A 24944-nucleotide genomic window follows, 5' to 3' on the forward strand; every position below is an offset into this window, starting at 1 on the left:
ATACAAAAGAAGCTTCATCAACATTTTAGTTTCTAATTGTTTGCTTTGTGGTTCCTCAACTCTGTATGGAAAACCAAAACTCCTATTAGATCCTGTTTAGTTGTAGGTACAAACTTTCAATTAATATTTGGGGTTGTTAATATATATCCTTATATAAACTTGGATTTATAAATGAAAACAAATATTAGCTAGTTGAGTCAGCAACATCTAGAAGAAGGAGTGTTTGGGAGTGTTAGTATAAGAAAATCTAATTTACTCCAGCAGGTTGACCTGATTTACAAGGAGTCCCTGAATAGGAATCGATCCTAATCCACTTAAAAATGATTTGTCCCCACTGTCATCAAAATGTATCTACACCCAGCTCTTTAGGAACAGACACAATGGGCAAATGAAGGCCACCCTGGGCTTCCTGACATAGAGACCCTCTCTGGCTTGCCTCTGTCACCTGGAGTGTTCCAGCTGCTGAAACTAGAAAGGTCATCCATCCTCTCACTGCAAGCTGAGCTCTTGTGGGTGGACATCTGGCTTCTGAGCAGGCTGGTTTTTGTTGATTCTGTTGGTATCAAAGGGAAAGGGATTAAAGGAATTTGGGACAAAAGAAGATATTTTATTAGACGCAACCATTTCCTTGGATCCTCAAAAAATGAATACAAGTTCAGTCTCCCAAACCTCAGAGAACAGTTCTGCCACCAACTCAATGCTGAGGTAAAGGATTTTGCCACTTATCTGAGCTGAAGCTCTATCCCTCTTTGAGAGAGATCTGCGTCCAAGCTCATTCAAGCTGTTGGCAGAGTTTATTTCTTTGCAGTTGTGGGACTGAGGTCCTTGTTTCCTTGCTGGCTCTTGGGGGGCCTCTCAGCTCCCTAAGCACCTGCATTACTACTCACGTGGCACCTCTATTTTCAAGCCAGCAATGGCACATTGAATTCCCCTCATGCTTCAAGTCTCTCTGACTTTCTTTTCTGTCACCAGCTGGAAAAAAGCTCCTGCTTTTAAGAACACCTGTGAGTATTACCGGGCTCTCCTAGACAACCTTGGCTTAAGGTCAACATAACATAATCTTGGGAGTGATACCTCACCCTATTCACATTTGCAGCCCTTTAACTAGCAAATAGATACTTATCAAATATAGACATTTAGTCAGTGTGTTATGTACAAGGTAATGAGCCTGTACTAAGACATCTTGATTATTTTTCATATGTGATTATAGAAACTGCATTAATTGTAAGTGTGGTCTGTATTTCACAATTTGGAGGTACAAGTACCAAGCCTTTATGAAGTATTCATGAGTGAAACATGCCCTTGTTTTTTTTAAATTTTTTTAATGTTTATTTATTTATTTTTGAGAGACAGAGACAGAGCGTGAGTGGGAGAGGGGCGAAGAGAGAAGGAGACAGAATCACCCATTTTGCCCAGCTCCTACCCTCCTCCTCTCTGGCAACCATCAGTTTGTTCTCTGTGTTTACAGGTCTGCTGCTGCTTTTTGTTGTTGTTTTGATTTTTTTAAAAAGATTCCACATATGAGTGAAATCATGGTATTTGTCTTTCTCAGTCTGACTTATTTCATTTAGTATAATACCCTCTAGCTTCATCCATGTTGCCACAAATGACATGATCTCATCCTTTTTTATGTCTGTGCAATATTCCTCTGTGTGTGTGTGTGTGTGTGTGTGTGTGTGTGTGTGCGACATCTTCATTATCCATTTTTCTATTGATGGACATTTAGGTTGCTTCCATATCTTGGCTATTGTAAATAATGCTGAAATAAACACAGAGTGCATTTATCTATGTTTTTGGATTAGTGTTTTCATTTTGTTTGAGTAAGTCCCCAGTGTAATTATTGGGTCATATGGTATTTCTATTTTTAATTTTTTGGGGGAAACCACTATACTATACTGTTTTCTATAGTAGTTGTACAAATTTACATTCCTACCAACAGTGTATGAGGGCTCCCTTTTATCCACATTCTCACCAACACTGTTATTTCTTGTCATTTTGATTTTAGCTATTTTGACAAGTGTAAGGTGATATCTTACTGTTGTTTTGATTTACATATCCCTGATGATTAGTGATGCAGAGTATCTGTGTCTGTTTCATGTGTCTGTTGTCTTTTCATGTGTGTGTTTCATGTGTCTGTTGTCTTTTCATGTGTATGTTTTCTTTTGGAAGTATGTTCAGGTCCTTTGCCCATTTTAAGATCAGATTGTGGATATAATTAGGGGAAGATGGTGGTGTAGGAGGATACTGGGCTCACCTTGTCCTGCTGATCAAACGAATTTGATCAAAACGAATTGAATGAAATGAAACAAATTGATCAAAAATGATTTAAGCAATGTAATGGAACAAGAATTTAGAATAGTAGTCATAAAATTAATTGCTGGGCTTGAAAAAAGTATAGAGGACAGCAGAGAATCTATTGCTACAGAGATCAAGGGACTAAGAAACAATCAGGAGGAGCTAAAAAATGCTACAAATGAGGTGCAAAATAAAATGGAGGCGACCACAGCTCGGATTAAAGAGGCAGAGGAGAGAATAGGTGAATTAGAAGATAAAATTATGGAAAAAGAGGAAGCTGAGAAAAAGATAAAAATCCAGGAGTATGAGGGGAGCATTAGAGAACTAAGTGATGCAATGAAATGGAATAATACCCGTATAATATGAATTCCAGAAGAGGAAGAGAGAGAGAAAGGGGCTGAAGGTGTACTTGAACAAATCATAGCTGAGAACTTCCCTGATCTGGGGAAGAAAAAAGGCATTCAAATCTAAGAGGCACAGAGAACTCCCTTCAGCTGTAACTTGAATCGATCTTCTGCACAACATATCATAGTGAAACTGGTAAAATACAAGGATAAAGAGAAAATTCTGAAAGCAGCTAGGGATAAACACGCTCTAACATATAAAGGGAGCCCGATAAGACTAGTGGCAGATCTATCTACTGAAACTTGGCAGGCCAGAAAGGAATGGCAGAAAATCTTCAATGTGATGAACAGAAAAAATATGCAGCCGAGAATCCTTTATCCAGCAAGTCTGTCATTCAGAATAGAAGGAGAGACAAAGGTCTTCCCAAACAAACAAAAACTGAAGGAATTCATCACCACTAAATCAGACCTACAAGAGATCCTAAGGGGGATTCTGTGAGTGAAACGTTGCAAGGACCACAAAGCACCAGAGATATCACTATAAGCATGAAACCTACAGACATCACAAGGACTCTAAACCCATATCTTCCTATAATAACACTGAATGTAAATGGACTAAATACTCCAACCAAAAGACATAGGGTATCAGAATGGATAAAAAAACAAGACCCATCTATTTGCTGTCTACAAGAGACTCATTTTAGACCTGAGGACACCTTCAGATTGTAAGTGAGGGGATGGAGAACTATCCAGCATGCTACTGGAAGTCAAAAGAAAGCTGGAGCAGCCATACTTATATCAGACAAACTAGACTTTAAATTAAAGGCTGTAACAAGAGATGAAGAAGGGCATTATATAATAATTACAGGGTCTATCCATCAGGAAGAGCTAACAACTATAAATGTCTATGCACCAAATACAGGAGCCCCCAAATATATAAAACAATCACAAACATAAGCAACCTTATTGATAAGAATGTGGTAACTTCAGGAGACTTTAATACTCCACTTACAACAATGGATAGATCATCTAGACACAGGACCAATAAAGAAACAAGGGCCCTATACATTGGATCAGATGGACTTGACAGATATATTTAGAACTCTGCATCCCAAAGCAACAGAATATACTTTCTTCTCTAGTGCACATGGAACATTCTCCAAGATAGATCACATACTGGGTCACAAAACAGCCCTTCATAAGTATAAAAGAATTGAAATCATACCATGCATACTTTCAGACCACAATGCTATGAAGCTTGAAATCAACCATAGGAAAAAGTCTGGAAAATCTTCAAAAGCATGGAGGTTAAAGACACCCTACTAAAGAATGAATGGGTCAACCAGGCAATTAGAGAAGAAATTAAAAAATATATGGAAACAAGTGAAAATGAAAATACAACAATCCAAATGCTTTGGGATCCAGCAAAGGCAGTCCTGAGAGGAAAACACATTGCAATCCAGGCCTATCTCAAGAAATAAGAAAAATCCCAAATACAAAATCTAACAGCACACCTAAAGGAAATAGAAGCAGAACAGCAAAGGCAGCCTAAACCCAGCAGAAGAAGAGAAATAATAAAGATCAGAGCAGAAATAAACAATATAGAATCTAAAAAAACTGTAGAGCAGATCAATGAAACCAAGAGTTGGTTTTTTGAAAAAATAAACAAAATTGATAAACCTCTAGCCAAGTTTCTCAAAAAGAAAAGGGAGATGACCCAAATAAATAAAATCATGAATGAAAATGCAATTATTATAACCAATCCCTCAGAAATACAAGCAATTATCAGGGAATACTATGAAAAATTATATGCCAACAAATTGGACAACCTGGAAGAAATGGACAAATTCCTAAGCACCCCACTTCCAAAACTCAAACAGGAAGAAATAGAAAGCTTGAACAGACCATAACCAGTGAAGAAATTGAATCAGTTATCAAAAATCTCCCAACAAATAAGAGTCCAGGACCAGATGGCTTCCCAGGGGAATTCTACCAGACAATTAAAGCAGAGATAATACCTATCCTTCTCAAGCTGTTCCAGAAAATAGAAAGGGAAGGAAAACTTCCAGACTCATTCTATGAAGCCAGCATTACTTTGATTCCTAAACCAGACAGGGACCCAGCAAAAAAAGGGAACTACAGGTCAATATCCCTGATGAATATGGATGCAAAAATTCTCAATAAGATACTAGCAAATAAAATTCAACAGCATATAAAAAGAATTCTTCACCATGATCAAGTGGGATTCATTCCTGGGCTGCAGGGCTGGTTCAATATTTGCAAATCAATCATTGTGATACATCACATTAATAAAAAAAAAAAAGATGAAAACCATATGATCCTGTCAATCGATGCAGAAAAAGCATTTGACAAAATTCAGCATCCTTTCTTAATAAAAACCCTCGAGAAAGTCAGGATATAAGGAACATACTTAAACATCATAAAAGCCATTTATGAAAAGCCCACAGCTAATATCATCCTCAATGGTGAAAAACTGAGAGCTTTCTCCTTGAAATCAGGAACATGACAGGGATGTCCACTCTCACCACTGTTGTTTAACATAGTGTTGGAAGTGCTACCATCAGCAATTGGACAACAAAAGGAAATCAAAGGCATCAAAATTGGCAATGAAGAAATCAAGCTTTCACTTTTTGCAGATGACATGATATTATACATGGAAAACCCGATAGACTCCACCAAAAATCTGCTAGAACTGATACATGAATTCAGCAAAATCGCAGGATACAAAATCAATGTACTGAAATCAGTTGCATTCTTATACACTAATAATGAAGCAACAGAAAGACAAATAAAGAAACTGATCCCATTCACAATTGCACCAAGAAGCATAAAATACCTAGGAATAAACCTAACCAAAGATGTAAAAGATCTGTATGCTGAAAACTATAGATAGCTTATGAAGGAAATTGAAGTAGATATAAAGAAATGGAAAAACATTCCATGCTCATGGATTGGAAGAATAAATATTGTTAAAATGTCAATACTATCCAAAGCTATCTACACATTCAGTGCAATCCCAATCAAAATTGCACCAGCATTCTTCTCAAAGATAGAACAAGCAATCTTAAAATTTGTATGGACCCACAACAGGCCCTGAATAGCCAAAGTAATTTTGAAGAAGAAGACCAAAGCAGGAGGCATCACAATCCCATACATTAGCCTCTACTACAAAGCTGTAATCATCAAGACAGCATGGTATTGGCACAAAAACAGACACATAGACCAATGGAATAGAATAGAAACCCAAGAATTAGACCCACAAAAGTATGGTCAACTAATCTTTGACAAAGCAGGAAAGAATATCCAATGGAAAAAATACAGTCTCTTTAACAAATGGTGCTGGGAGAACTGGAAAGCAACATGCAGAAGGATGAAACTAGACCACTTTCTTACATCATTCACAAAAATAAACTCAAAATGGATGAAGGACCTGAATGTGAGACAGGAAACTGTCAAAACCCTAGAGGAGAAAGCAGGCAAAAACCTCTCTGACCTCAGCTGCAGCAATTTCTTACTTGACACATCCCCAAAGGCAAGGGAATTAAAAGCAAAAATGAACTATTGGGACCTCATGAAGATAAAAAGCTTCTGCACTGTAAAGGAAACAATCAACAAAACTAAAAGGCAACCAACGGAATGGGAAAAGATATTTGCAAATGACGTATTGGACAAAGGGCGAGTATCCAAAATCTATAAAGAGCTCACCAAACTCCACACCTGAAAAACAAATAATCCAGTGAAGAAATGGGCAGAAAACATGAATGGACACTTCTCTAAAGAAGACATCCAGATGGCCAACAGGCACATGAAAAGATGCTCAATGTCACTCCTCATCAGGGAAATACAAATCAAAACCACACTCAGATACCACCTCATGCCAGTCAGAGTGGCCAAAATGAACAAATCAGGAGACCATAGATGCTGGCGAGGATATGGAGAAACATGAACCCTCTTGCACTGTTGGTGGGAATGCAAACTGGTGCAGCCGCTCTGGAAAACAGTGTGGAGGTTCCTCAAAAAATTAAAAATAGATCTACCCTATGACCCAGCAGCAGCACTGCTAGGAATTTACCCAAGGGATACAGGAGTACTGATGCATAGGGGCACTTGTACCCCAATGTTTATAGCAGCACTCTCAACAATAGCCAAATTATGGAAAGAGCATAAATGTCCATCAACTGATGAATGGATAAAGAAATTGTGGTTTATATACACAATGGAATACTACGTGGCAATGAGAAAAAATGAAATATGGCGGGTTTTTTTTTTAATTTTTTTAACGTTTATTTATTTTTGAGACAGAGAGAGACAGAGCATGAACAGGGGAGGGGCAGAGAGAGAGGGAGACACAGAATCTGAAACAGGCTCCAGGCTCTGAGCTGTCAGCACAGAGCCTGACGCGGGGCTCAAACTCACAGACTGTGAGATCATGACCTGAGCTGAAGTTGGATGCTCAACCGACTGAGCCACCCAGGCGCCCCGAAATATGGCGTTTTGTAGCAACATGGATGGAACTGGAGAGTGTTATGCTAAGTGAAATAAGTCATATAGAGAAAGACAGATAGCATATGTTTTCACTCTTATGTGGATCCTGAGAAACTTAACAGAAGACCATGGGGGAGGGGAAGGAAAAAAAAAAGGTTAGAGAGGGAGGGAGCCAAAACATAACAGACTCTTAAAAACTGAGAACAAACTGAGGGTTGATGGGGGGTGGGTGATGGGTATTGAGGAGGGCACCTGTTGGGATGAGCACTGGGTGTTGTATGGAAACCAAATTGACAATAAATTTCATATTAAAAATAAATTAATAAATTTTTTAAAGTATACTTATCATGATGAGCACTGAAAAATGTATAGAATTGTTGAATTGCTATATTGTACACCCAAAACTAATATAACACTATGTTAATTATACTTGGATAATAAGAATAATAAAAACTCAAATGTATTATGGATTTAAATGTATAATATAAAGCTACATTTGTTTTAAAACTATGGAAATAAATGACAAAATTTCTAAGGAAAAACATAAAAGCAAATCTTCAGGAATTAGGGCTAAGGAAAAAGTTCCTAGATTTGACACCAGAAGCATGATCCATAAAAGGAAAGACTGGTAAACTGAATCTCAGCATTTTTAAAAGCTTTTGCTTGGTCAAAGACTCAAGAAGATGAAAAGACAAACTACATCCTGGGAGAAAATATATGCAAGCAACATATTTAAAACAAAATCCTAGAATCTAGAATGAAGAACTTTCAGTACCTGTCAATAAAAAAACAAAACAAATGATCCATGTAGAAAATGGGTAAGGCACATGCACAGACATTTTTTCTAAGAGGTTATACAGACTGCAAACAAGCACATGAACAGATATTCAAAATCATTAGCCATTACAGGGGCATCTGGGTGTCTCGGTTGAGCGTTTGACCTCAGCTCGGGTCATGATTTCATGGTTTGTGAGTCTGAGTCCTGCATCAGGCTCTGTGCTGACAGCTCAGAGCCCGGAGCTTGCTTGGGATTCTGTGTCTCCCTCTATCTTTGCCCCTCCCCCACTCATGCTCTGTCTTTCTCTCAAAAATAAACAAACATTAACACAATTAAAAAAAAATAAAACAAAAACAAAAAAACACAGGCTTACAATTCTAAAATTTGTGTGGACCCACAAAAGACCCCAAAGAGCCAAAGCAATCTTGAGAAAGGAGAACAAAGCCAGAGGCATCATGCTCCTTGATTTCAAACTGTTAATAAAGCCATAGTAATCAAAACAGTATTGTATTGGCATCAAAGCAGACACACAGATCAATGAGACAGCATAAGAGTCCAGAAATAAACCCATGTTTATATGGTTAGTTAATTTATGACAGAGGGATGTTGAGTGGTTCAGGTGGTTAAGCATCTGACTTTGGCTCAGGTCATGATCTCACAGTTCGTGAGTTCAAGCCCTGTGTCAGGCTCTGTGCTGAAAGCTCAGAGCCTGGAGTCTGGTTCAGATTCTGTGTGTGTGTGTCTCTCTCTGGCTTCCCCCGCTCATGCTCTATCTCTCTCTCTCTCTCAAAAATAAACATTAAAAAAAGTTAAAAAAAAAAAAAAAGTAGACTGGTGGTTGCCAGAGGTGGGGGATGGGGAAGTCGGCAAAATGGGCGAAGGAGGTCTAAAGGTACAAACTTCCAGTTATAAAATAAAGTCATGGGGATGTAATGTACAGCATGGTGACCATAGTTAACACTTTATTGCATATTTGAAAATTGCTAAGAGTGTAGATCTTAATAGATCTTTTCTCTCATCATAAGAGAAAAATATTTTTATAACTATGTATGGTGATGGATGATAACTAAACTTACTGTGGTGATCAATCTTCAATAATACACAACTATCAAATCATTATGTTGTAATCCGAAAACCAATATAATGTTATGTGGCAATTACATGTCACTAGAACAAAAACAAAACCAAAAACCCATAGGTTTAGGCTCCTTTTGAAATATTATGTGCATTGGGGCACCTGGGTGGCTCAGTCAGCTAAGCGTCTGACTCTTGATTTCTGCTCAGGTCATGATCCTACAGTTCCTGAGATTGGGCCACACAGGGCTCTATGCAGAGCCTGCTTGGGATTCTCTCTCTCCCCCACTGGCTTGTGCACTTTCTCTCTCTCTCTTCCCCCGGCTCTCTCTCTCACTAAATAAATAAACATTAAAAAAAAAAAAAAAAAAAAAAAAAAGAAGTGTTGGTGTCATTTAAAAAAATAAATAAATATTAGGTGGATTTAGTTTTATTCTACCTTCTTGCATTGAAGGAAAACTAGTAATGAGATTCAAACCATTTTGTTCACTGATACCTGCGTGGAGGACTTTCCTTTTTGGAATCTTTTCATTTGAAAAGTCCTCTGGTAATTTCAACATATCTAGGGATGACATTTGTGCTGATTCGACATCAGAGTGAGGTTTTGCACATTTTTCTGAAGTTGAAACCATAGAAGAGATTTCTTTTTGATGCCTGTTTTGATTTAGATAAAAAAAAAATAGATGAAAAAAAGGAGTGGGGAGAAACACAGAATTTCCATCAAGAAGGCAGAGTTAGATCAATACAAGCATGTTGAATGCTACAAACTTAAAGAAATGGGCCTCGCCTCGCTTGGCGAATATAAGAATTATCTTCCCTGATGCCGAAGAAAGGACAGGGGTCCAGATGTGGAGTCATTAGCTATGGCTCACACTGCAGCTCTGTTCTTTCCCTGCTGTGTGACTTGCCGAAGTCCCTGAATCCTTTCTGAACTTCCTAACTTTCCTCTTCTATAAACTGTGGGGTAATTCAGCTGTGCACTAACTCTGTGGGACTGATGTGAGAATGAACATGAGGAAAAGCCAGTTGTAAATGAGAAAGCCTTACACAAACCCATTTCTCTAACCATAGGGTTGACTAGATAGCTCTTATAAAAGCCAGAGAAGGGAAACCCTTGCCTTGGACCCCCTATGCCAGTACCAGATCACAGGAAACCATTCTGGTGAAGATCTGGAGCCAGGAGGGGCCCCAGAAATGCCAGAGAACTTTCCCAGACATACCTTTCCTGAAGCTTTAAACATAGCAGCCACAGAAAGGAAAGTTTCCAGAACAATTTCCTGCTCTAACACTGTAAAACATGCCCTCTCTCTCCTACACCCCCCACCTGCATGCCTACTTCATCAACCACTCCACAGTGTCCCATAATCTTGTGTGTCTGTATCCCCCACCACACTGCATCTTGTGATGGAAGGGGCCAGGCTTATATTCATCTGTGCATCCCAGTTTGCCAGGCAAATGATCTGCACTTCCATAAATGCTTTTAAAAAGAAGGAGGGGAGAGGAGATTTGGAGCTGAAACATTTTTTCACCCGGTAAAAAGCTAGAACAAAGTAATTTATTTTTGACTATAGTTATGTCAGTGAATTAACTTTTCCTAATGTTATGTTATAAGGAAGTATAGGAGGATGCTCTCTCTAGAATGAGGCTTTTATTACATGACAGGCATATCCTCATTTAATCTCCCCAACAACCATATGACCACCATTATTCCCATGTTGTGGATGAGGAAACTGAGGCTCAGCAGGGTTAACTAACTTGCCCAAATTTACCCAACATGTAATGATGGGAAGCCTGGATTAAAATACTTTTCTGCATGACTCTAGAACATGCCCTAATTAGCCCCTAAAAAAGAACACAAAAACCGAAAATGCATTCACTACTCAATCAATAGCAGATACAGTCAACTGACTAAGCCAGCTTCCAAGTAATAGCTAGTCATTTTGTCCCAAGATTTTTTAGTTTGATTAAATAAGAGAAAGAAGATAGTTAAGCTACAAAGGGTAATTTACATTGAGGTGCTGCCCATTTATTTGACTGTTAGTTTATTTGTTCCAATTATCTGAATTGAGAAGACATACCTGAGCTTTTCCAAGTAAATACTTTAAAAATAATTCTGTAAAATCTCATTAGAAGATTTCCCAGTATAATATTTATCTCTTTTACTGATTCCATGCTCATGCCCTGCCTCCAGCCCATATGAATGCTTAATTTGCTAAGAGGAAGACAGTTAATATTGACAAAGATGAAATCCTGATTGATAAATGTATTTTCAACTTCTTTGTATTTGCTATCACTGTTTTTTAAAAAAAGACATCCCCCTGGGACACCTGGGTGGCTCAGTCAGTTAAGCACCTGACTCTTGATTTGGCTCAGGTCATGACTGCACAGTTCATGAGATCCAGCCCTGCAACAGGATCTATGCTGACAGTGTGGAGCCTGCTTGGGATTCTCTCTCTCCCTCTGCCCCTCCCTCCCACCTCCCCCCCCCCCCCCCACCGCCAGTCATGCGCACATGTGCGCACTTTCTATCTCTCAAAAGAAGTAAATAAATCTTAAAAAAAAAAAAAAGACATCTTCCTGATAGGGTATTTATATGAAGCTGAGATATTTGAATATCTATACAATGTTAAATTGTATTAATAAGATTTGACACCATTTCTGAATATTGGTGTGGTTTTGATTTTTGTTTAAAAGATTACTAATTACAGGCATATTAGATTATAGGGTAGAAAAAGACCTGAGAAATCATCTATCCCAAAACCTACCACCACAGCTGCCATTTCCAAGATGAGGAAATGGAGACTCAGCAATGGACAGGTATGGAGAGAAGTCAGAGATTCGCCAAGATCACACAGAGACCCTTGGGGCTCCTGATCCCTGAGTCAAATCTGCTACAATACATAGCACTCCTGCTGTGCTCTGTCACTGCTGGGGGTGGGGGAGCCTATCCACACGGGGTGGGAGATGAGATGTTAACATTGCTCTCTTAAGTGCCACACAAGGATTTTGGAACTTACATATAAAGGTAAATATGTGGCCTCCTTAAGCCACATATTAGATTATAAAATTAGATTATGAATTCTCTTTCCTTAAAAAAAATTCCTACATAATCATGCTATGTGATTCCTTTCACTAAAAGAAATCCCCAGAAGTACTACAGAAAAAGGAGGTAGCAAGGAGAGTGAGCAGAGCATCTGAGGGGGAAAACAGGGGCTCTGACACACTCACCTACTGTCTCCTTCTTTTTCCCCATTGTACCACCAATCCATGATCAAGGACTCCGAATAAAGGTTTTGTACCTTCTCCAGGTCACTTCGTCCCTGCTCCATTTCCTTAATTAAAAGAGTCAGATCTTCATTCTGCCAAAATGAGAAGTAAACATATTGTGAAGAGTTCAAATTTCAAACATTTCTAACAGAAAACCAACTGTATCAAGAAAAGAATCTAAAGAATTTCATGTAGTTCTCATATTATTCCATTCTAATAAACAGTTTTAGTGAAGTATAATATAAAATTTATATGAATATAAAACTATATAAAATAGACCAAGTGTATGTAAAGTGTACCATTTGAATAGTTTCGACATTCACACTTGTAAAATCTTCATAACAATCAAGATAATAGACATATCCATAACCCCCAAAAGTTTCCTCAGGTCCCCTTGTAAATTTGCCATCCTCCATACCCTAAAACCCTTCTCCCCCCAATTCCTAGGCAACTATTCATCTTCTTTCTGTCACTATATTGAAACTATAGCTTCAATTTTGTAGAATTTTATATAAATGAAATCATGCAGTATGTATTCTTTGTCCAACTTCATTCATACACTTTGAGATTCACCAGGGTTGCAGCATGAATCAGGAGTTCATTCACCGATGCTGAGTAGTATTATATTATATATTGAATACCTAAATTTAGTCACTGGTTGAGGGACTTTACGAGCTTGGGTTATTATAAACAGGCTATGAACTTTTGTGTTCAAGTATTTTTTCAGACATCTGCTTTCATGTCTCTTGATAAAATATTTATTTTGGTGTGATTCACACTGCACATTTTATCTTGGTTGATTTCTGGTAGTTTTTGTTTCTTGTGTAAGTGGTCCTTTTTTTCTTTTCTAAGTTGTCAAATTTATGACTGCAAAGTTGTCCACTCCAAACTTCTCTTTGGAGTTTACTCATTTTCTTGAATCTGTATGTTTATATCTTTCACCAAATTTGGGCATCTTTCAGCTATTATTTTTCCATGTAGTCTTTCACCCCCCTTTCTTTCTCCTTTCTTTGGGAAACTCTGATTACACTAATGTCTCTCATTATTGTCCTATAGGTTCCCATGGTTCTGGCTTTCTCTCTGTTGTTCACATTGAATGAATTCTGTCATCTGACCTCAAGTTCACTGATAACATTAAGTTATCTGTGTTCTCACCACTGAGCCTATCCAGCGAGTTCACTTTTTATTGCATCTTTCAATTCTAGAATACCCACTTGGAAATTTTTATAACTTCTACATCTTTGCTGAGATTTTCTATTTGTTCATTTCTCTCTAGATAACTTGTAGTTGATTGTTGAAGCATTTTTATAATAGGTTCTTTAAAATCCTTGTCATGTAATTCCAACATCTGATTCATCTATCTCGGTGTTGGGATCATATGATGGTCTTTTCTCATTCAAGTTGTGATTTTCTTGGTTCTTGGTATGATGAGTGACTTTTTACTGTATCCTGAACATTCTGGCTATGTTGTGTTATGAAACTCTAGGTCCTATTTAAAAATTTTTATTTTCGGGGCACTTGGGTGGCTCAGTCAGTTAAGCTTTTGACTCTTGACTTTGGCTCAGGTCATGATCTCACAGTTTGCAAATTCAAGCCCTACCTGGAGCTCTATGTTGGCTGTGTGGAGCCTGCTGGGGATTCTCTCTTTCTCCCTCTCTCTCTGCCCCTCCCCCCACTTGCTCTCTCTCTCTCTCTCTCAAAATAAAGAAATAAACTTTAAAAAATATTTCAAAATAAAACTTTTATTTTAGCTCACAGTAACTTTAAATTTAGCATGTGGGACTTTGTCCTACTTTTGTGGGCTGCTGCTCCAATGGCAGTTTAATTTTCAGAACCTTTTTTATATTATTTTGGTCTCCTTTATTAATTTGGTGTCACTGGGGCTCCCGCTGGTCCCTGCTGGTGCTGTCTGAGCCGGCAGAAGGAGTTTCCCCTAGTCAGATTGCCAGGTATTTTTTGGTGCCTCTACTCTCTCCCCAGGGTGTCCTGTGTCACTGGGTGGGGTAGGAGGGTCCCTGTCCCATAGGAAGAGTTTTCCTGGAATGGACCACTTGCTCTGGCTGGATCATTCTTGCCTGTTTTTCCCGTACACATTCTGGTGTCTCTGTGAGAGAAGAATCTCAGGTCTCTGGGGAAAAAGGCTTCCCAAACCAGACCACTTGTGGCTGTGTCTCTTTGGCTAGTCCTACCCACTTATCCCAGGGAACCTGTTTTTCTCATACACTTTTTATATGTTTGGGACTCTCATGACTAAATTTTACTTTCATTTGGGCACAACTGTGTGTCTGGTGATTTTTTTTCCCAGTTATTATCGTCAAAGCAAGCTGTCACAGCATCAGGAGTTCAGCTCTCTTTGTGTGGGATGGCTATCTCTACTTTGTTCACAGAGAGAGCCCCTAAGAGTAGGGAGTCAGAGTACTGGGGAGCTCCACATAGCACTGCCTCCTTTGGTCTTGTTGATACTGGATGGGGTGGAGGATCTGCTCTCTACTCAGGGAGGACCACAGGAGGGCTACTCCTCTTTCACATTTAATTTATGCTTATTCTTTTGGGTGTTACGGAGCCTCAGCCTCCTATCAACCCTCACTGGCACCAGGGATAGGGGGAGAGTGGAGTGCTGCCTATCTCCAAATCACAATTCCTTTTTCATTTTCACTGATGAGGAGTGTTTTTGGAGGCTCATCTCCTCACTGAGTCCCACTCAGATGAGGGCTGTGGTGAAGCACGGCAGTGACTAGAGTGTCCTCACACTGCCTTGTTAAGTCTTAGAGCTGCCTAATGGGGTAGTCCAGCTTGCCACTGGACTCCATGATGGGAGAATCAGAGCATTGCTGACTGGACAGTAAGCTTCCTCTCATTCCTCTGATACTACCCCAGCACAGGATTTAGAACACCACCTGCTTCTGTCTAGTAGGGTTTGGAGAATCAGCTTTCCATTCAGCCCTATTCACACTACCCTGGCAGAGAGATCAGAGCATTGCCACCTGCTTCCACCATGTGGGGGATGCAGGATTAGCTCTCTGGTCAGCTCTACGAATGCCACCTGGCAGAGGGATCAGAGCACCATTACTTGCTTCCAGGGGTTTGCAGAAGATCAGCTCCCTGTTCAGCTCAAATCTCAGGGGAAGGGGTGAAGTTTTTCCATTGGTGTATGACTAGACTATGGCAGGTATTGCAAAAAAGGTTTTCTGTTTTTAGGTCACCTTCTTCTCAGTCCTTTGGCTAGGAAGAATGAGGTTTTCTTGGGTCTTTTTTTTTTTTTTTTTTTACTGTGCCTGTTAGAGATTCCAGATTGGAGGGTTCAGTAGTGTCCTATCTGGGATATATGGAAGGCATTAACAAATCCCCAAGACTTACTTCCATGTCATTCCTTAAGTTTTGAGGTCCCTAGGGATTCTATTTTCTTCTCTCCACCTTTCAGAATATTCCTATGCTTATTTGTTGTGTTATATCCAGGATTTTTTTTAGCTATAAGATGTAGGATCTAGAAGGAATGGGGCAACACCATTACTGCTGGAACTGGAAGTCCCTCTGGTAATTTATCTTATAATTAGATTTAAATAAGAAGTAAAAAAAAGTCTTAATTATCGACCCATGCAGTTATCCTTTGCTTTTCAGTCCTAAGTGTAGATCTGTATATCCATCCGGTATAGTTTTTCTTCTGCCTAAAGTACTGCCTATAACATTTCTTATACTGCAGGTTTAATGGTGACAAATTCTTTCAGTTTTTGTATATCTTTGAAGTCTTTATTCTACTTTCCTTTTTGAGAGGTATTTTCAGTTTATAGATTCTACATTGAGCTTTTTTTTTCTTTCAGTACTTTAAAAATATCACTCCACTGTCTTTTCACATGCATTGTTTTCTGATGAGAAATATGCAGTCATCCTTATCTGTGTTCCTCTGTAAATAATTTGGCTTCTTTTACACTATTCTTTTAAGATTTTCTCTTTGTCACTGCTTCTAAGAAGTTTAAGTTTGATATGATTTGGTGTAGTTTTTTCATGTTTCTTGTGCTTGGCATTCATTGTGTTTCATGGATCTGTGGGTTTATAGTTTTTAACCAATTTAGAAAATTTCTGGCACTATTGCTTCAACTACATATTTATTAGATTACTTGAATTTTCCCACAGCTCACTTATGCCCTATTTTCTAGGTTTTTGTTTATTGTTTTAATTCTCTTTCTTCTGTGTTACATTTTGGATAGTTTCTATTGCTGCCTTACAGTTTACTAATCTTTTGTTCTGCAATGTCTGACCTGCTGTTCTTCTCAGCCAATGTATTCTTCACCTCATACATTGTAGTTTACATCTCTAAAATTTTTAATTGTGTCTTACTTGTATCTTTCACCTCTCCCTTTTTGAATATATCAGATACAGCTACAATAACTGTTTTTATGCTCTAACACTAATACCTGTGTCAGTTATGCACATGTTTTAATTTTTGTGTTTGCTTTTTCTCCTCCTTATGGACTTGTATTTTCTTGCTTTTTTTCACATACCTGGTACTATTTGAATTAATGTCAGAAACTGTTAATTTTACTTTCTTGGGTCATGGATATTTTTGCTTTCTTATAATTATTCTTGGGGTTTGTTCAGGGATGCAGTTAACTTCCTTGGAAATAGATCGATCCTTTCGGGTCTTGCATTTTAAAGATTTTCTAGGCAGACTTGGAGCAGCAGTTGGTTTTTCACACGCCTGAGGCAAGATCCTTCTTTATACTCTACCCAATGTCCATTGGATTATGAAGTTTTCCAGTCTAGCTGATGGAGGGAGTCACTATTCCCTGCCCTGTGTGAGCTCAGAGAGCTCATTGTTCCCTCCGATCCTTTCTCCTTTCAGATGATTCATTCCCCAGACTCTAGTAGTTTATTCAAATGTCAGCATTGCTCTGACTTGTCCTGGATTTAAAGTGACTCTGCAGGAGAGACAATAAGATAAAAAACATTCTCTAGAAGGGCATTCTTGAAATGCATATCCTCAGGCCAAGACTGGAGTACTGGAGAATAGAATGTTATTTAGTTTCTCCCATCAGCCCATTAGAATGAACTGATTTATCAGATGGTCACATGGTTATACAGTCTGAGAAGTCAGGAGACTTCCTAGGATCTGAATTTTTCTTAAGTTTTCCACAAATGTCTATAAATAGCAGAGGTTAACAAAGTTCCAAGTAGGGACCCCTTGGGATGCTTGTTAAAAATACAGATTCCTGGGATGCCTGGGTGACTCAGTCGGTTAAGTGTCTGATTCTTGGTTTTGGCTCAGGTCATGGTCTCATGGTTCACGGGTTCAAGCCCTGTGTCGGGCTCTGCACTGACAGTGCAGAGCGTCCTTGAGATTCTCAATCTCTCTCTCTCTCCCTCTTTCTCTCTCTTTCTCAAAAATAAACTTTAAAAAATACAGATTCCTAACATTTGGCAAAATGTTGATAATTATTGAATCTGACTGATGGGTACATGAGGCAGGGGTCTATATACTTTTCTACTTTTCTGTATGTTTGAAACTTTCCATAATAAAAAGCCTAGAAGAAAAACAAAATATATTAAGATTTCTGGGCCTCTATGCCTAGAGTCTAATTTAGTAGCTCTGAAGTGTGACCCAGGAAATCTGCATTTTCACAAATGCCTTAGTTCAGATGGTCCTTGGACCACATCTTGGAGTACATGGTTAAGTGATTTCATTTGCTTGACTAAGTTGTCTTTGTGGTTGCAGTTTTCTCAACTAAGGTATTATCCATTGGCCTCCAGCCTGTACAGAGTGAACACTCTCTTCTCAGTTCATTAAGCTCTTACCTGAATAGCCTCTGGAGGATACAGATCCTTGCAGCCAAAATTATAAAGGTGGAACTCTCCTCCGGTCAAAGAAGCAAGCTCTTTCAAAAATCCATTTGCAATCTCATCATTGTAATTGAAGGAGATGGTGCAAATGGGAATTTTCTGAAAAACTTTGACTTGGTCTATCACCATTTCAGGTGGCTGAAATGATACATTTTGAGGGGGAAAAAGGGAGATGGAAAGAGAGGAAAAGAAAGAAAAAAATTAGATGTGAAAGTCCTTAGTATTTGCTATAGACAGTGAGATTCTCAACTAGTAATTCCTTATACAGTGATGAGTGGCTTCTTGGAAAGGTGTCAATTCAATAAACAAAGCAAACAATGCCAGGTGGTGAGAGTATGAAGACCAATGACTCAGCCATTGCCTCTGAGGGCTCACAATTTGGTGGAGAAAAGAATCTGGAAGAAAGATGTGACTAACTAAATCACTCAATTTTAGGTGCACCTAAGCCTAAAGCTCATGCTTTTAGAGTGTTGGGCAGGGGTGTCTGGGTGCTCAGTAGCTTGGGTGTCTGACTTTAGCTCAGGTCATGATCTCACAGCCCATGAGTTTGAGCCCCGTGTTGGGCTCTGTGCTGATAGCTCAGAGCCTGTAGCTGCTTCAAATTTGGTGTCTCCCTCTCTCTCTGTCCCTCCCCTGCTCATGCTCTCAAAAATAAATAATCATTAAAAAAATTTAAAAAAAGAAACACAGCAAACTATAAATAAACTTAACATACATTAAAAAAATAATAATAAAGTGCTGGGTTATATTTTAGAGCACTGAAAGTATCAGGGTAAAACATCCTTGCTATTGGGATTCTAGAGAGTGAGGCCACTGGATCTCAAGGTGGCTTCCAAAGCACCTACCCCAAAAGAGCAATTTCCAGCCTCAGAAAGGCCATGGTCAATGAGTTTCCCACAGAGTGAAAGAAGAGACAGTTATTGAGGGTCCTTGTACGTGCTAGGCACTCTGCTGGGAGCATAACATGCCAGTTAGTTCTCACAATCATCCTGTGAGGCAGTGCTGGAAAGACAGATAGTTGTCTACTAATATCAGTTCCTCCCATCTTTTTTTTACTGGCAGAGCCCTGGTTTTCTTTTCATGACAGTAATATGCCCAGTTAAAAAACAAACAAACAAAAAACTATATACACATAAAAACTCATCTTCTGACATGTTTTTGCAGCTAGAATGGGCCATATGACCCAGTTCTGTCCACTGAGATACAGGTGGAAGTCCCAGGAGAAAGATTCCTTTCCTCTAGTAAAAAGGCAAAGATTTAACAACAACAACATCAACAAGAACAACAACAACACTAATGTCCTTCCCCTTTCCATCTGCACCCCCTGGAAAATGGACACCCCCTAGAGATGGAGCAGCCATCTTACAACCATGAGGGTGGAAATCATAAACAAAGATGATAGAGAATGAACATAAAAAGAAGTTTGTTTTCTTGGAGACATCCATGAGTAGCTATAGACTCTAGACTACCTACCCCTGGGTTTCTTATCCATAGGAACATAAATCTCTCCATTGTTACAGTCATTTGTCTGCTCCTCTGCTTTTCTCCCCAGTAACATGCAACCCTAATCGGCCCACTGGGTATGGGCTCCACAGACAAAGGAGAAACTGAGACTCAGAAAGATTAATTTTCCTAGGGTCATCAAGCTCTTACGTGGTAGGACTGGAATTCAAAGCCAATTTTTGGTATTAGAAGCAATGCCAGACTGTTTGTTCCCCTCATTTGCAATAAAACTGTCTCTTGGTAAGGATCGACTCTCAAGTAATGTTAACATTATCTGGCTCTCAGAAAAGATGAACTGATGAATTCCTCTGTCATCTCTCCACCACCACAACCACAGCCCAGCTAGGAACCTTCAGAAACTGCTTCTGATTGTCCTGTCCCCACTTCCTCTGAGTTTCCAAGTGCCAGGAGTCCCTCTTTGATTGACCCAACTTGCTGGCTCCTTCAGCCAATTTCTATTCTCTGCTTCTAGTTCCTATCATTTGGTCTTTAACCCTTCCTATATTCATCTTATGAGCCCTGGAAAGGCAGAGTGATAAGGGAGAGAGGACTCGGGATGCACCAATGGCTGGCCTTGTGCAGCTCACACACCACCCAGGGAGGTGACTGGTTAAGTGGTCCCCCAGGGTCTGGCCTCATTCCAACCACCACTTACACACAGCCTCAGTCTCTGGATCTGGCTGCAGCAATTGAGCCTGCCCCTGCCCATGAGCCCACCTCCACCTCTCGTCCTTTTTTCTCTTCTCTCCCCTCTGGCCATCAGCTGGTTTCCTAACCAAACAGCAACTTAACTGAGCTGACCTCATCCCTCTTGTCAACTGCAAGCACAGAGCAAAGTCCTCTCTGCTGCCTCCCCTCCCTTCAGCCTACCTTCCATCTCTGAGTACATACTGTATACCAAGCACTAAGAGCTCTGCTTGTGCTCTCTGCCTGCATCCTCCCTACAACCCTCTGAGGTGGGGCTATCGTTATCCTTGTTTCTTACCAGGGACTCCTGGCCACTACCCCTGATACCAGACTGGATATGCTAGACCTAAATTCTTTTTTTTTTTTTTTCAATATATGAAATTCATTGTCAAATTGGTTTCCATACAACACCCAATGCTCATCCCAAAAGGTGCCCTCCTCAATACCCATCACCCACCCTCCCCTCCCTCCCACCCCCCATCAACCCTCAGTTTGTTCTCAGTTTTTAAGAGTCTCTTATATGCTAGACCTAAATTCTGTTAATTTTGTAGAGTTTTAGCCAGGAACTATTCCTGTATTGACTTATAGCTGATATATTTGGGAAGGGAAAGCAATTAACATTGATTTAGTACTGATTGTGGGTGCCAGGTACTGTGGGTAGCATTTTCAGCTTTTCATATGCTACCTGATATTTTCATATATTTATCTGCTCATTGCCTATTTCCCTATAAAACATAAGTTTCACTGAAGACAGGTTCATCTTGCTTACCACTGTATTCTAGACTGATAGCAATGCCTGGCACATAAAAGGTACTCAGTAAATATCTGTGGAATGCATTCATGGGAACATCATCTCATTTACTCATGAATAGGGAGTATTAGTTCTAAGCCACAGATGAGGAAATTCACAGTAGAGGACTTGCCCAAGGTCATTCAGATGGGCAGTGCTGGGGATGAGCTTCGAACCCTGTTCTCTAGCTCCAAAGCTATTTCTGTCATTCCATACAGCTAAAGAGAGCACGGGCACAAGAAAGTCTGTTAGTGTATTCTCGTGAACCCCCCACCTTCACCCAGCCTCAGGTAGTGTTTGCTAAACTGGACCCAATGTGGCGTTGGGAGAGCTAGGCAGAGGGTGCAGGCACACCTGGACTGCCGAAGGAGCTCCATCCCTGCAACAGACACCGGCCATTCCTGACCTCCTGTCTGCACCCCACTCAAGGATTCCTTTCCCTAGTTTATGTTCTCACAGCTTTGAAGAGAAGACTCAGAACATGGAAGTAAACCTTTCACGCACACCAGCCTGACTGACCCTGACTCCTTCCACACACTTATTCTAGCAGCTCTGTGTCTAAGAAAGTAGCGAGGCCTTTCCATGTGGAACCCCTGCATGACATTGAGGAAGCCTTTCACAGCCCAAGACTCCTTCATATGTTCCCCATGGAGGTCCCTTCAATCCCTAAATGAGGCCAAGCAGTGTGCCTGAGAGACTCTCCCCAGTTCTCTCTTCTCTGAGTCTACACAGTAGCCAGATGACCCTTTCACCACAAATGTCAACTGGGGTGGCAAGAAAGGCAAGGATCAGTTCTCCCAACTGCCTGAAGGAGGTTTGGCTGTGCAGGCGGCTCACTCTGTGCCTTCTCTATGTCCCCACCCCTGGTATACCTCATATTAGGCTTTACTCATTTCTCTTTGTTTGGAATGGTGCAAAAGCCTTCCTCACTCCCATTTTCTTGATTCCTACCAGGGTAAGTCCCTAACTTCAAAGAAGTCCCAAAATGACAATGGCCAAAGATGTGCTGGGCTGCTCCTGGCAGAGGCCCTGCGGTGTCCATTTGCACCTAGAGATGCCCACCAAAGGACACCTATAAATTCCATTTTAATGATGAATATTACTAGAATTCTTTTCACTTGGTTAATTTAAGACTTGTCTTGCTGTTTAATTCTTCCCCAGACATTTAACAAACAAGCAGTAAGTTGGTATCTATGGAATTAAATCCTGAATAGCATCTCTCTGTATGCTTTCAAGCAGAAAATTCTGCTGAGTATCGGGAATAATAGCATTGGCCTTACATATTCAGGTCCTACAAAGTCAGTGAAAATTCAGAAAGAAATTGAGATTGTGTGATACATCTTAATGTCCTCTACACAGAACATGAATATCAAATATTCGTTTGCTTTTTTGAGAGAATCTGAGGGATAATGCAAGAGAAATAGACTGCATGTGAGGAAAAGGCAGATATGAACATAAAATGCCTAACTAGGAGTTTATAAATTACTATTTGGGTCGCCGGTATATTTCTAATTCCAATTATCATCCATATCCTTAGTCCTTCATCTTTAAGTGGTCCAGAGACCCTCTGATGAAACCGAGAGATCTTCTCCCCAGAGAAATGTACAAGGACATTCTGCATATACTCTCGGAAGATTCCAGACTCTCAGAAGTAATGATAGACTGTAGGTCAAGATTCCTTCCCAAGATGGTGGACCATAGGACAAGAATCCTTCCCAATATGCTGCTAGCAGGAGTGTTACTTGGTCCATCCTCTCTGGGGGATATTTGGAAGTATCTATCAAAACATATACCTTTGTACTGAGTCTACTGTTCAGAATTTATGCTATAGCTATACATCTGCAAAACACATGTGAATAGTTACTTTTGCAGCATCGTGTATAACAGAAGCACTGAATAATATAATAATAAAATAGACTGAAAACAACTTCAATGTCCATCTCCAGGACACATGGCTAAATAACTTAGCCATGTGATGGAATACTAGGCACCTATAAAAAATGAGGAAGCTCTTTATGAAATGATAGTAAGCAATTTCCAAGGTATATTGTTTTATATGAAGGTGCAGAATACACTATCATTTATATATTTATGAAAGGGAGTATATATAAATACACTTCTGCTTGCATAACAATCCCTGAAAGAAGATACAAGAAATTGGTAACATACATTGCCTCTTAGCTAGTGAACAGGAGGTAGGAAGGAGAATTTTCTCTGCATGCCCTTTATACCTTTGTAACTAGGTATATCTTTGTATACCTTTGTAATACCATGTGAATGGTATACTATTACACTACACTCATTACTATTCAAAATGAAATAAACAAAATTAATTTCCAAGGTAGAAGTTATAAATGCATATATTAGATGAAACAAAGCAAAACAAAATTGAATTATGACTGAGTTAAATTTTCTTTTTTATGCTTATATTCTTATCTATATTTTCTAAATTGCCTATAGTGCAAAGAGTAAAATCAGCAAGAGTTTATTAAAAAAGAAAAGACCCCTTGTCCAGATAACCTTCAAATCATAATCTCTAGCCCCCATATTCCTCAAACACCAGCCCCATATTTTTAGAGGCTTCTGGACATCCATGGACTACAGGTGCTCAAACTCAGCTTCCTCCATCAGCAACTCCCAAGCTTCCTTCTTCTTTAAATTTAAATTTAAATCAGTTACTAACATAATCATTATAAACCAGATATCAGTAATCATGATGCCTTTCTCTCTCGGTCCTATCTTCTCCTCACTCCATCCTCCTCTGCTCCCAAACTGGTCCCCACATCCTTTGATGCTACTTCTATTATCTCATCTCTGAGGAGAGTCCTCTCCTCCCCACTTCTGTTTCCTACCTGAGGTGGGCCCTCACCAGCTCCCATCTAGATTTAGTCTTTCCCTCGCACTGTTGAGGCACATTTCTGAAGTACAGGTGAATGGGACCACCTGCCCCACTACAGCCCCTACTGTGGTAAAACCCACTCACTCTTTCCAGGTGGCCGTCAAGGACCTTCATAATCTTCCTCAACCAAACTTTCCAGCCTCAGCCCTGACACTCTTCTGTCATTGCCCTTGCTCTCAGATTGTTTCTCTGGGTAGCCCACATACTTCCACACTTCTGTTCCTTCTGCCCAAGACACCAATAATCTCTATTTAGAAAATTCCTTCTCCTGGGGTGTCTGGGTGGCTCAGTTGGTTAAGCATCTGACTTCTGCTCAGGTCATGATCTCGCAGTTTGTGAGTTTAAGTCCCACATCAGGCTCTGTGCTGACGGCTCAGAGCCTGGAGCCTGCTTCAGATTCTGTGTCTCCCTCTCTCCCTGTCCCTACCCAGCTCTCTCTCTCTCTCTCTCTCTCTCTCTCTCTCTCTCTCTCTTTCTCTCTCTCTCAAAAGTCAATAAACATAAAAAAATAATTTAAAAGGAAATTACTTCTCCTCTTTCCAGACAGAGCTCAAATGCCCCCTCCTCAGTGGACTCTTTCCCAGCCTTCTCTCCATCTTGTACAGCAGAATTCATCACTCAGCTCCCAGACATCTCACAGCACAAACAACCCCACACCCTGTGTCATATCACAGTTAACCATACATGTCCAGCACATCCTCCAAAGTGTAAGTGCCCCTAAGGCAGGGGTAAGATGTTATTCATCATTGTAGCCTCAAACCTTGGCACCACACATGGAGCATAAGCAAAGCACAATAAATTGCTTTTAAACAGAAAGCATAGTGAAGTTGATTGGAAAATCATTCAAAATAAAATTTCACTTTACATATAACTTCTCTGCCATAAATCTAATGCTGTGATAAAATCCAGTTGCTTTACTATTTAAGCCCTGGACCATTTGACGTAGGATATTTTACAGTATTTGCC

The 24944-nt window shown here is 39.7% G+C and overlaps 1 protein-coding gene across 3 annotated transcripts in view; it reads right to left on the reverse strand.

Moving 5' to 3' along the window:
* VWA3B (von Willebrand factor A domain containing 3B) overlaps window positions 1-24944 on the reverse strand; it is a 204806-nt gene that overhangs the window by 62529 nt on the left and 117333 nt on the right. For all 3 annotated transcript variants that reach the window (XM_042981227.1, XM_042981228.1, XM_042981229.1), the window contains exons 14-17: window positions 18055-18237; window positions 12226-12356; window positions 9494-9651; window positions 437-553 (exon numbers count right to left, since the gene is read on the reverse strand). In XM_042981227.1, coding sequence (XP_042837161.1) covers window positions 437-553; window positions 9494-9651; window positions 12226-12356; window positions 18055-18237 — 589 coding nt within the window. The remainder of the gene's footprint in view (window positions 1-436; window positions 554-9493; window positions 9652-12225; window positions 12357-18054; window positions 18238-24944) is intronic.

Source organism: Panthera tigris, chromosome A3, assembly GCF_018350195.1.
Source record: "Panthera tigris isolate Pti1 chromosome A3, P.tigris_Pti1_mat1.1, whole genome shotgun sequence".
Taxonomy (NCBI): domain Eukaryota; kingdom Metazoa; phylum Chordata; class Mammalia; order Carnivora; family Felidae; genus Panthera; species Panthera tigris.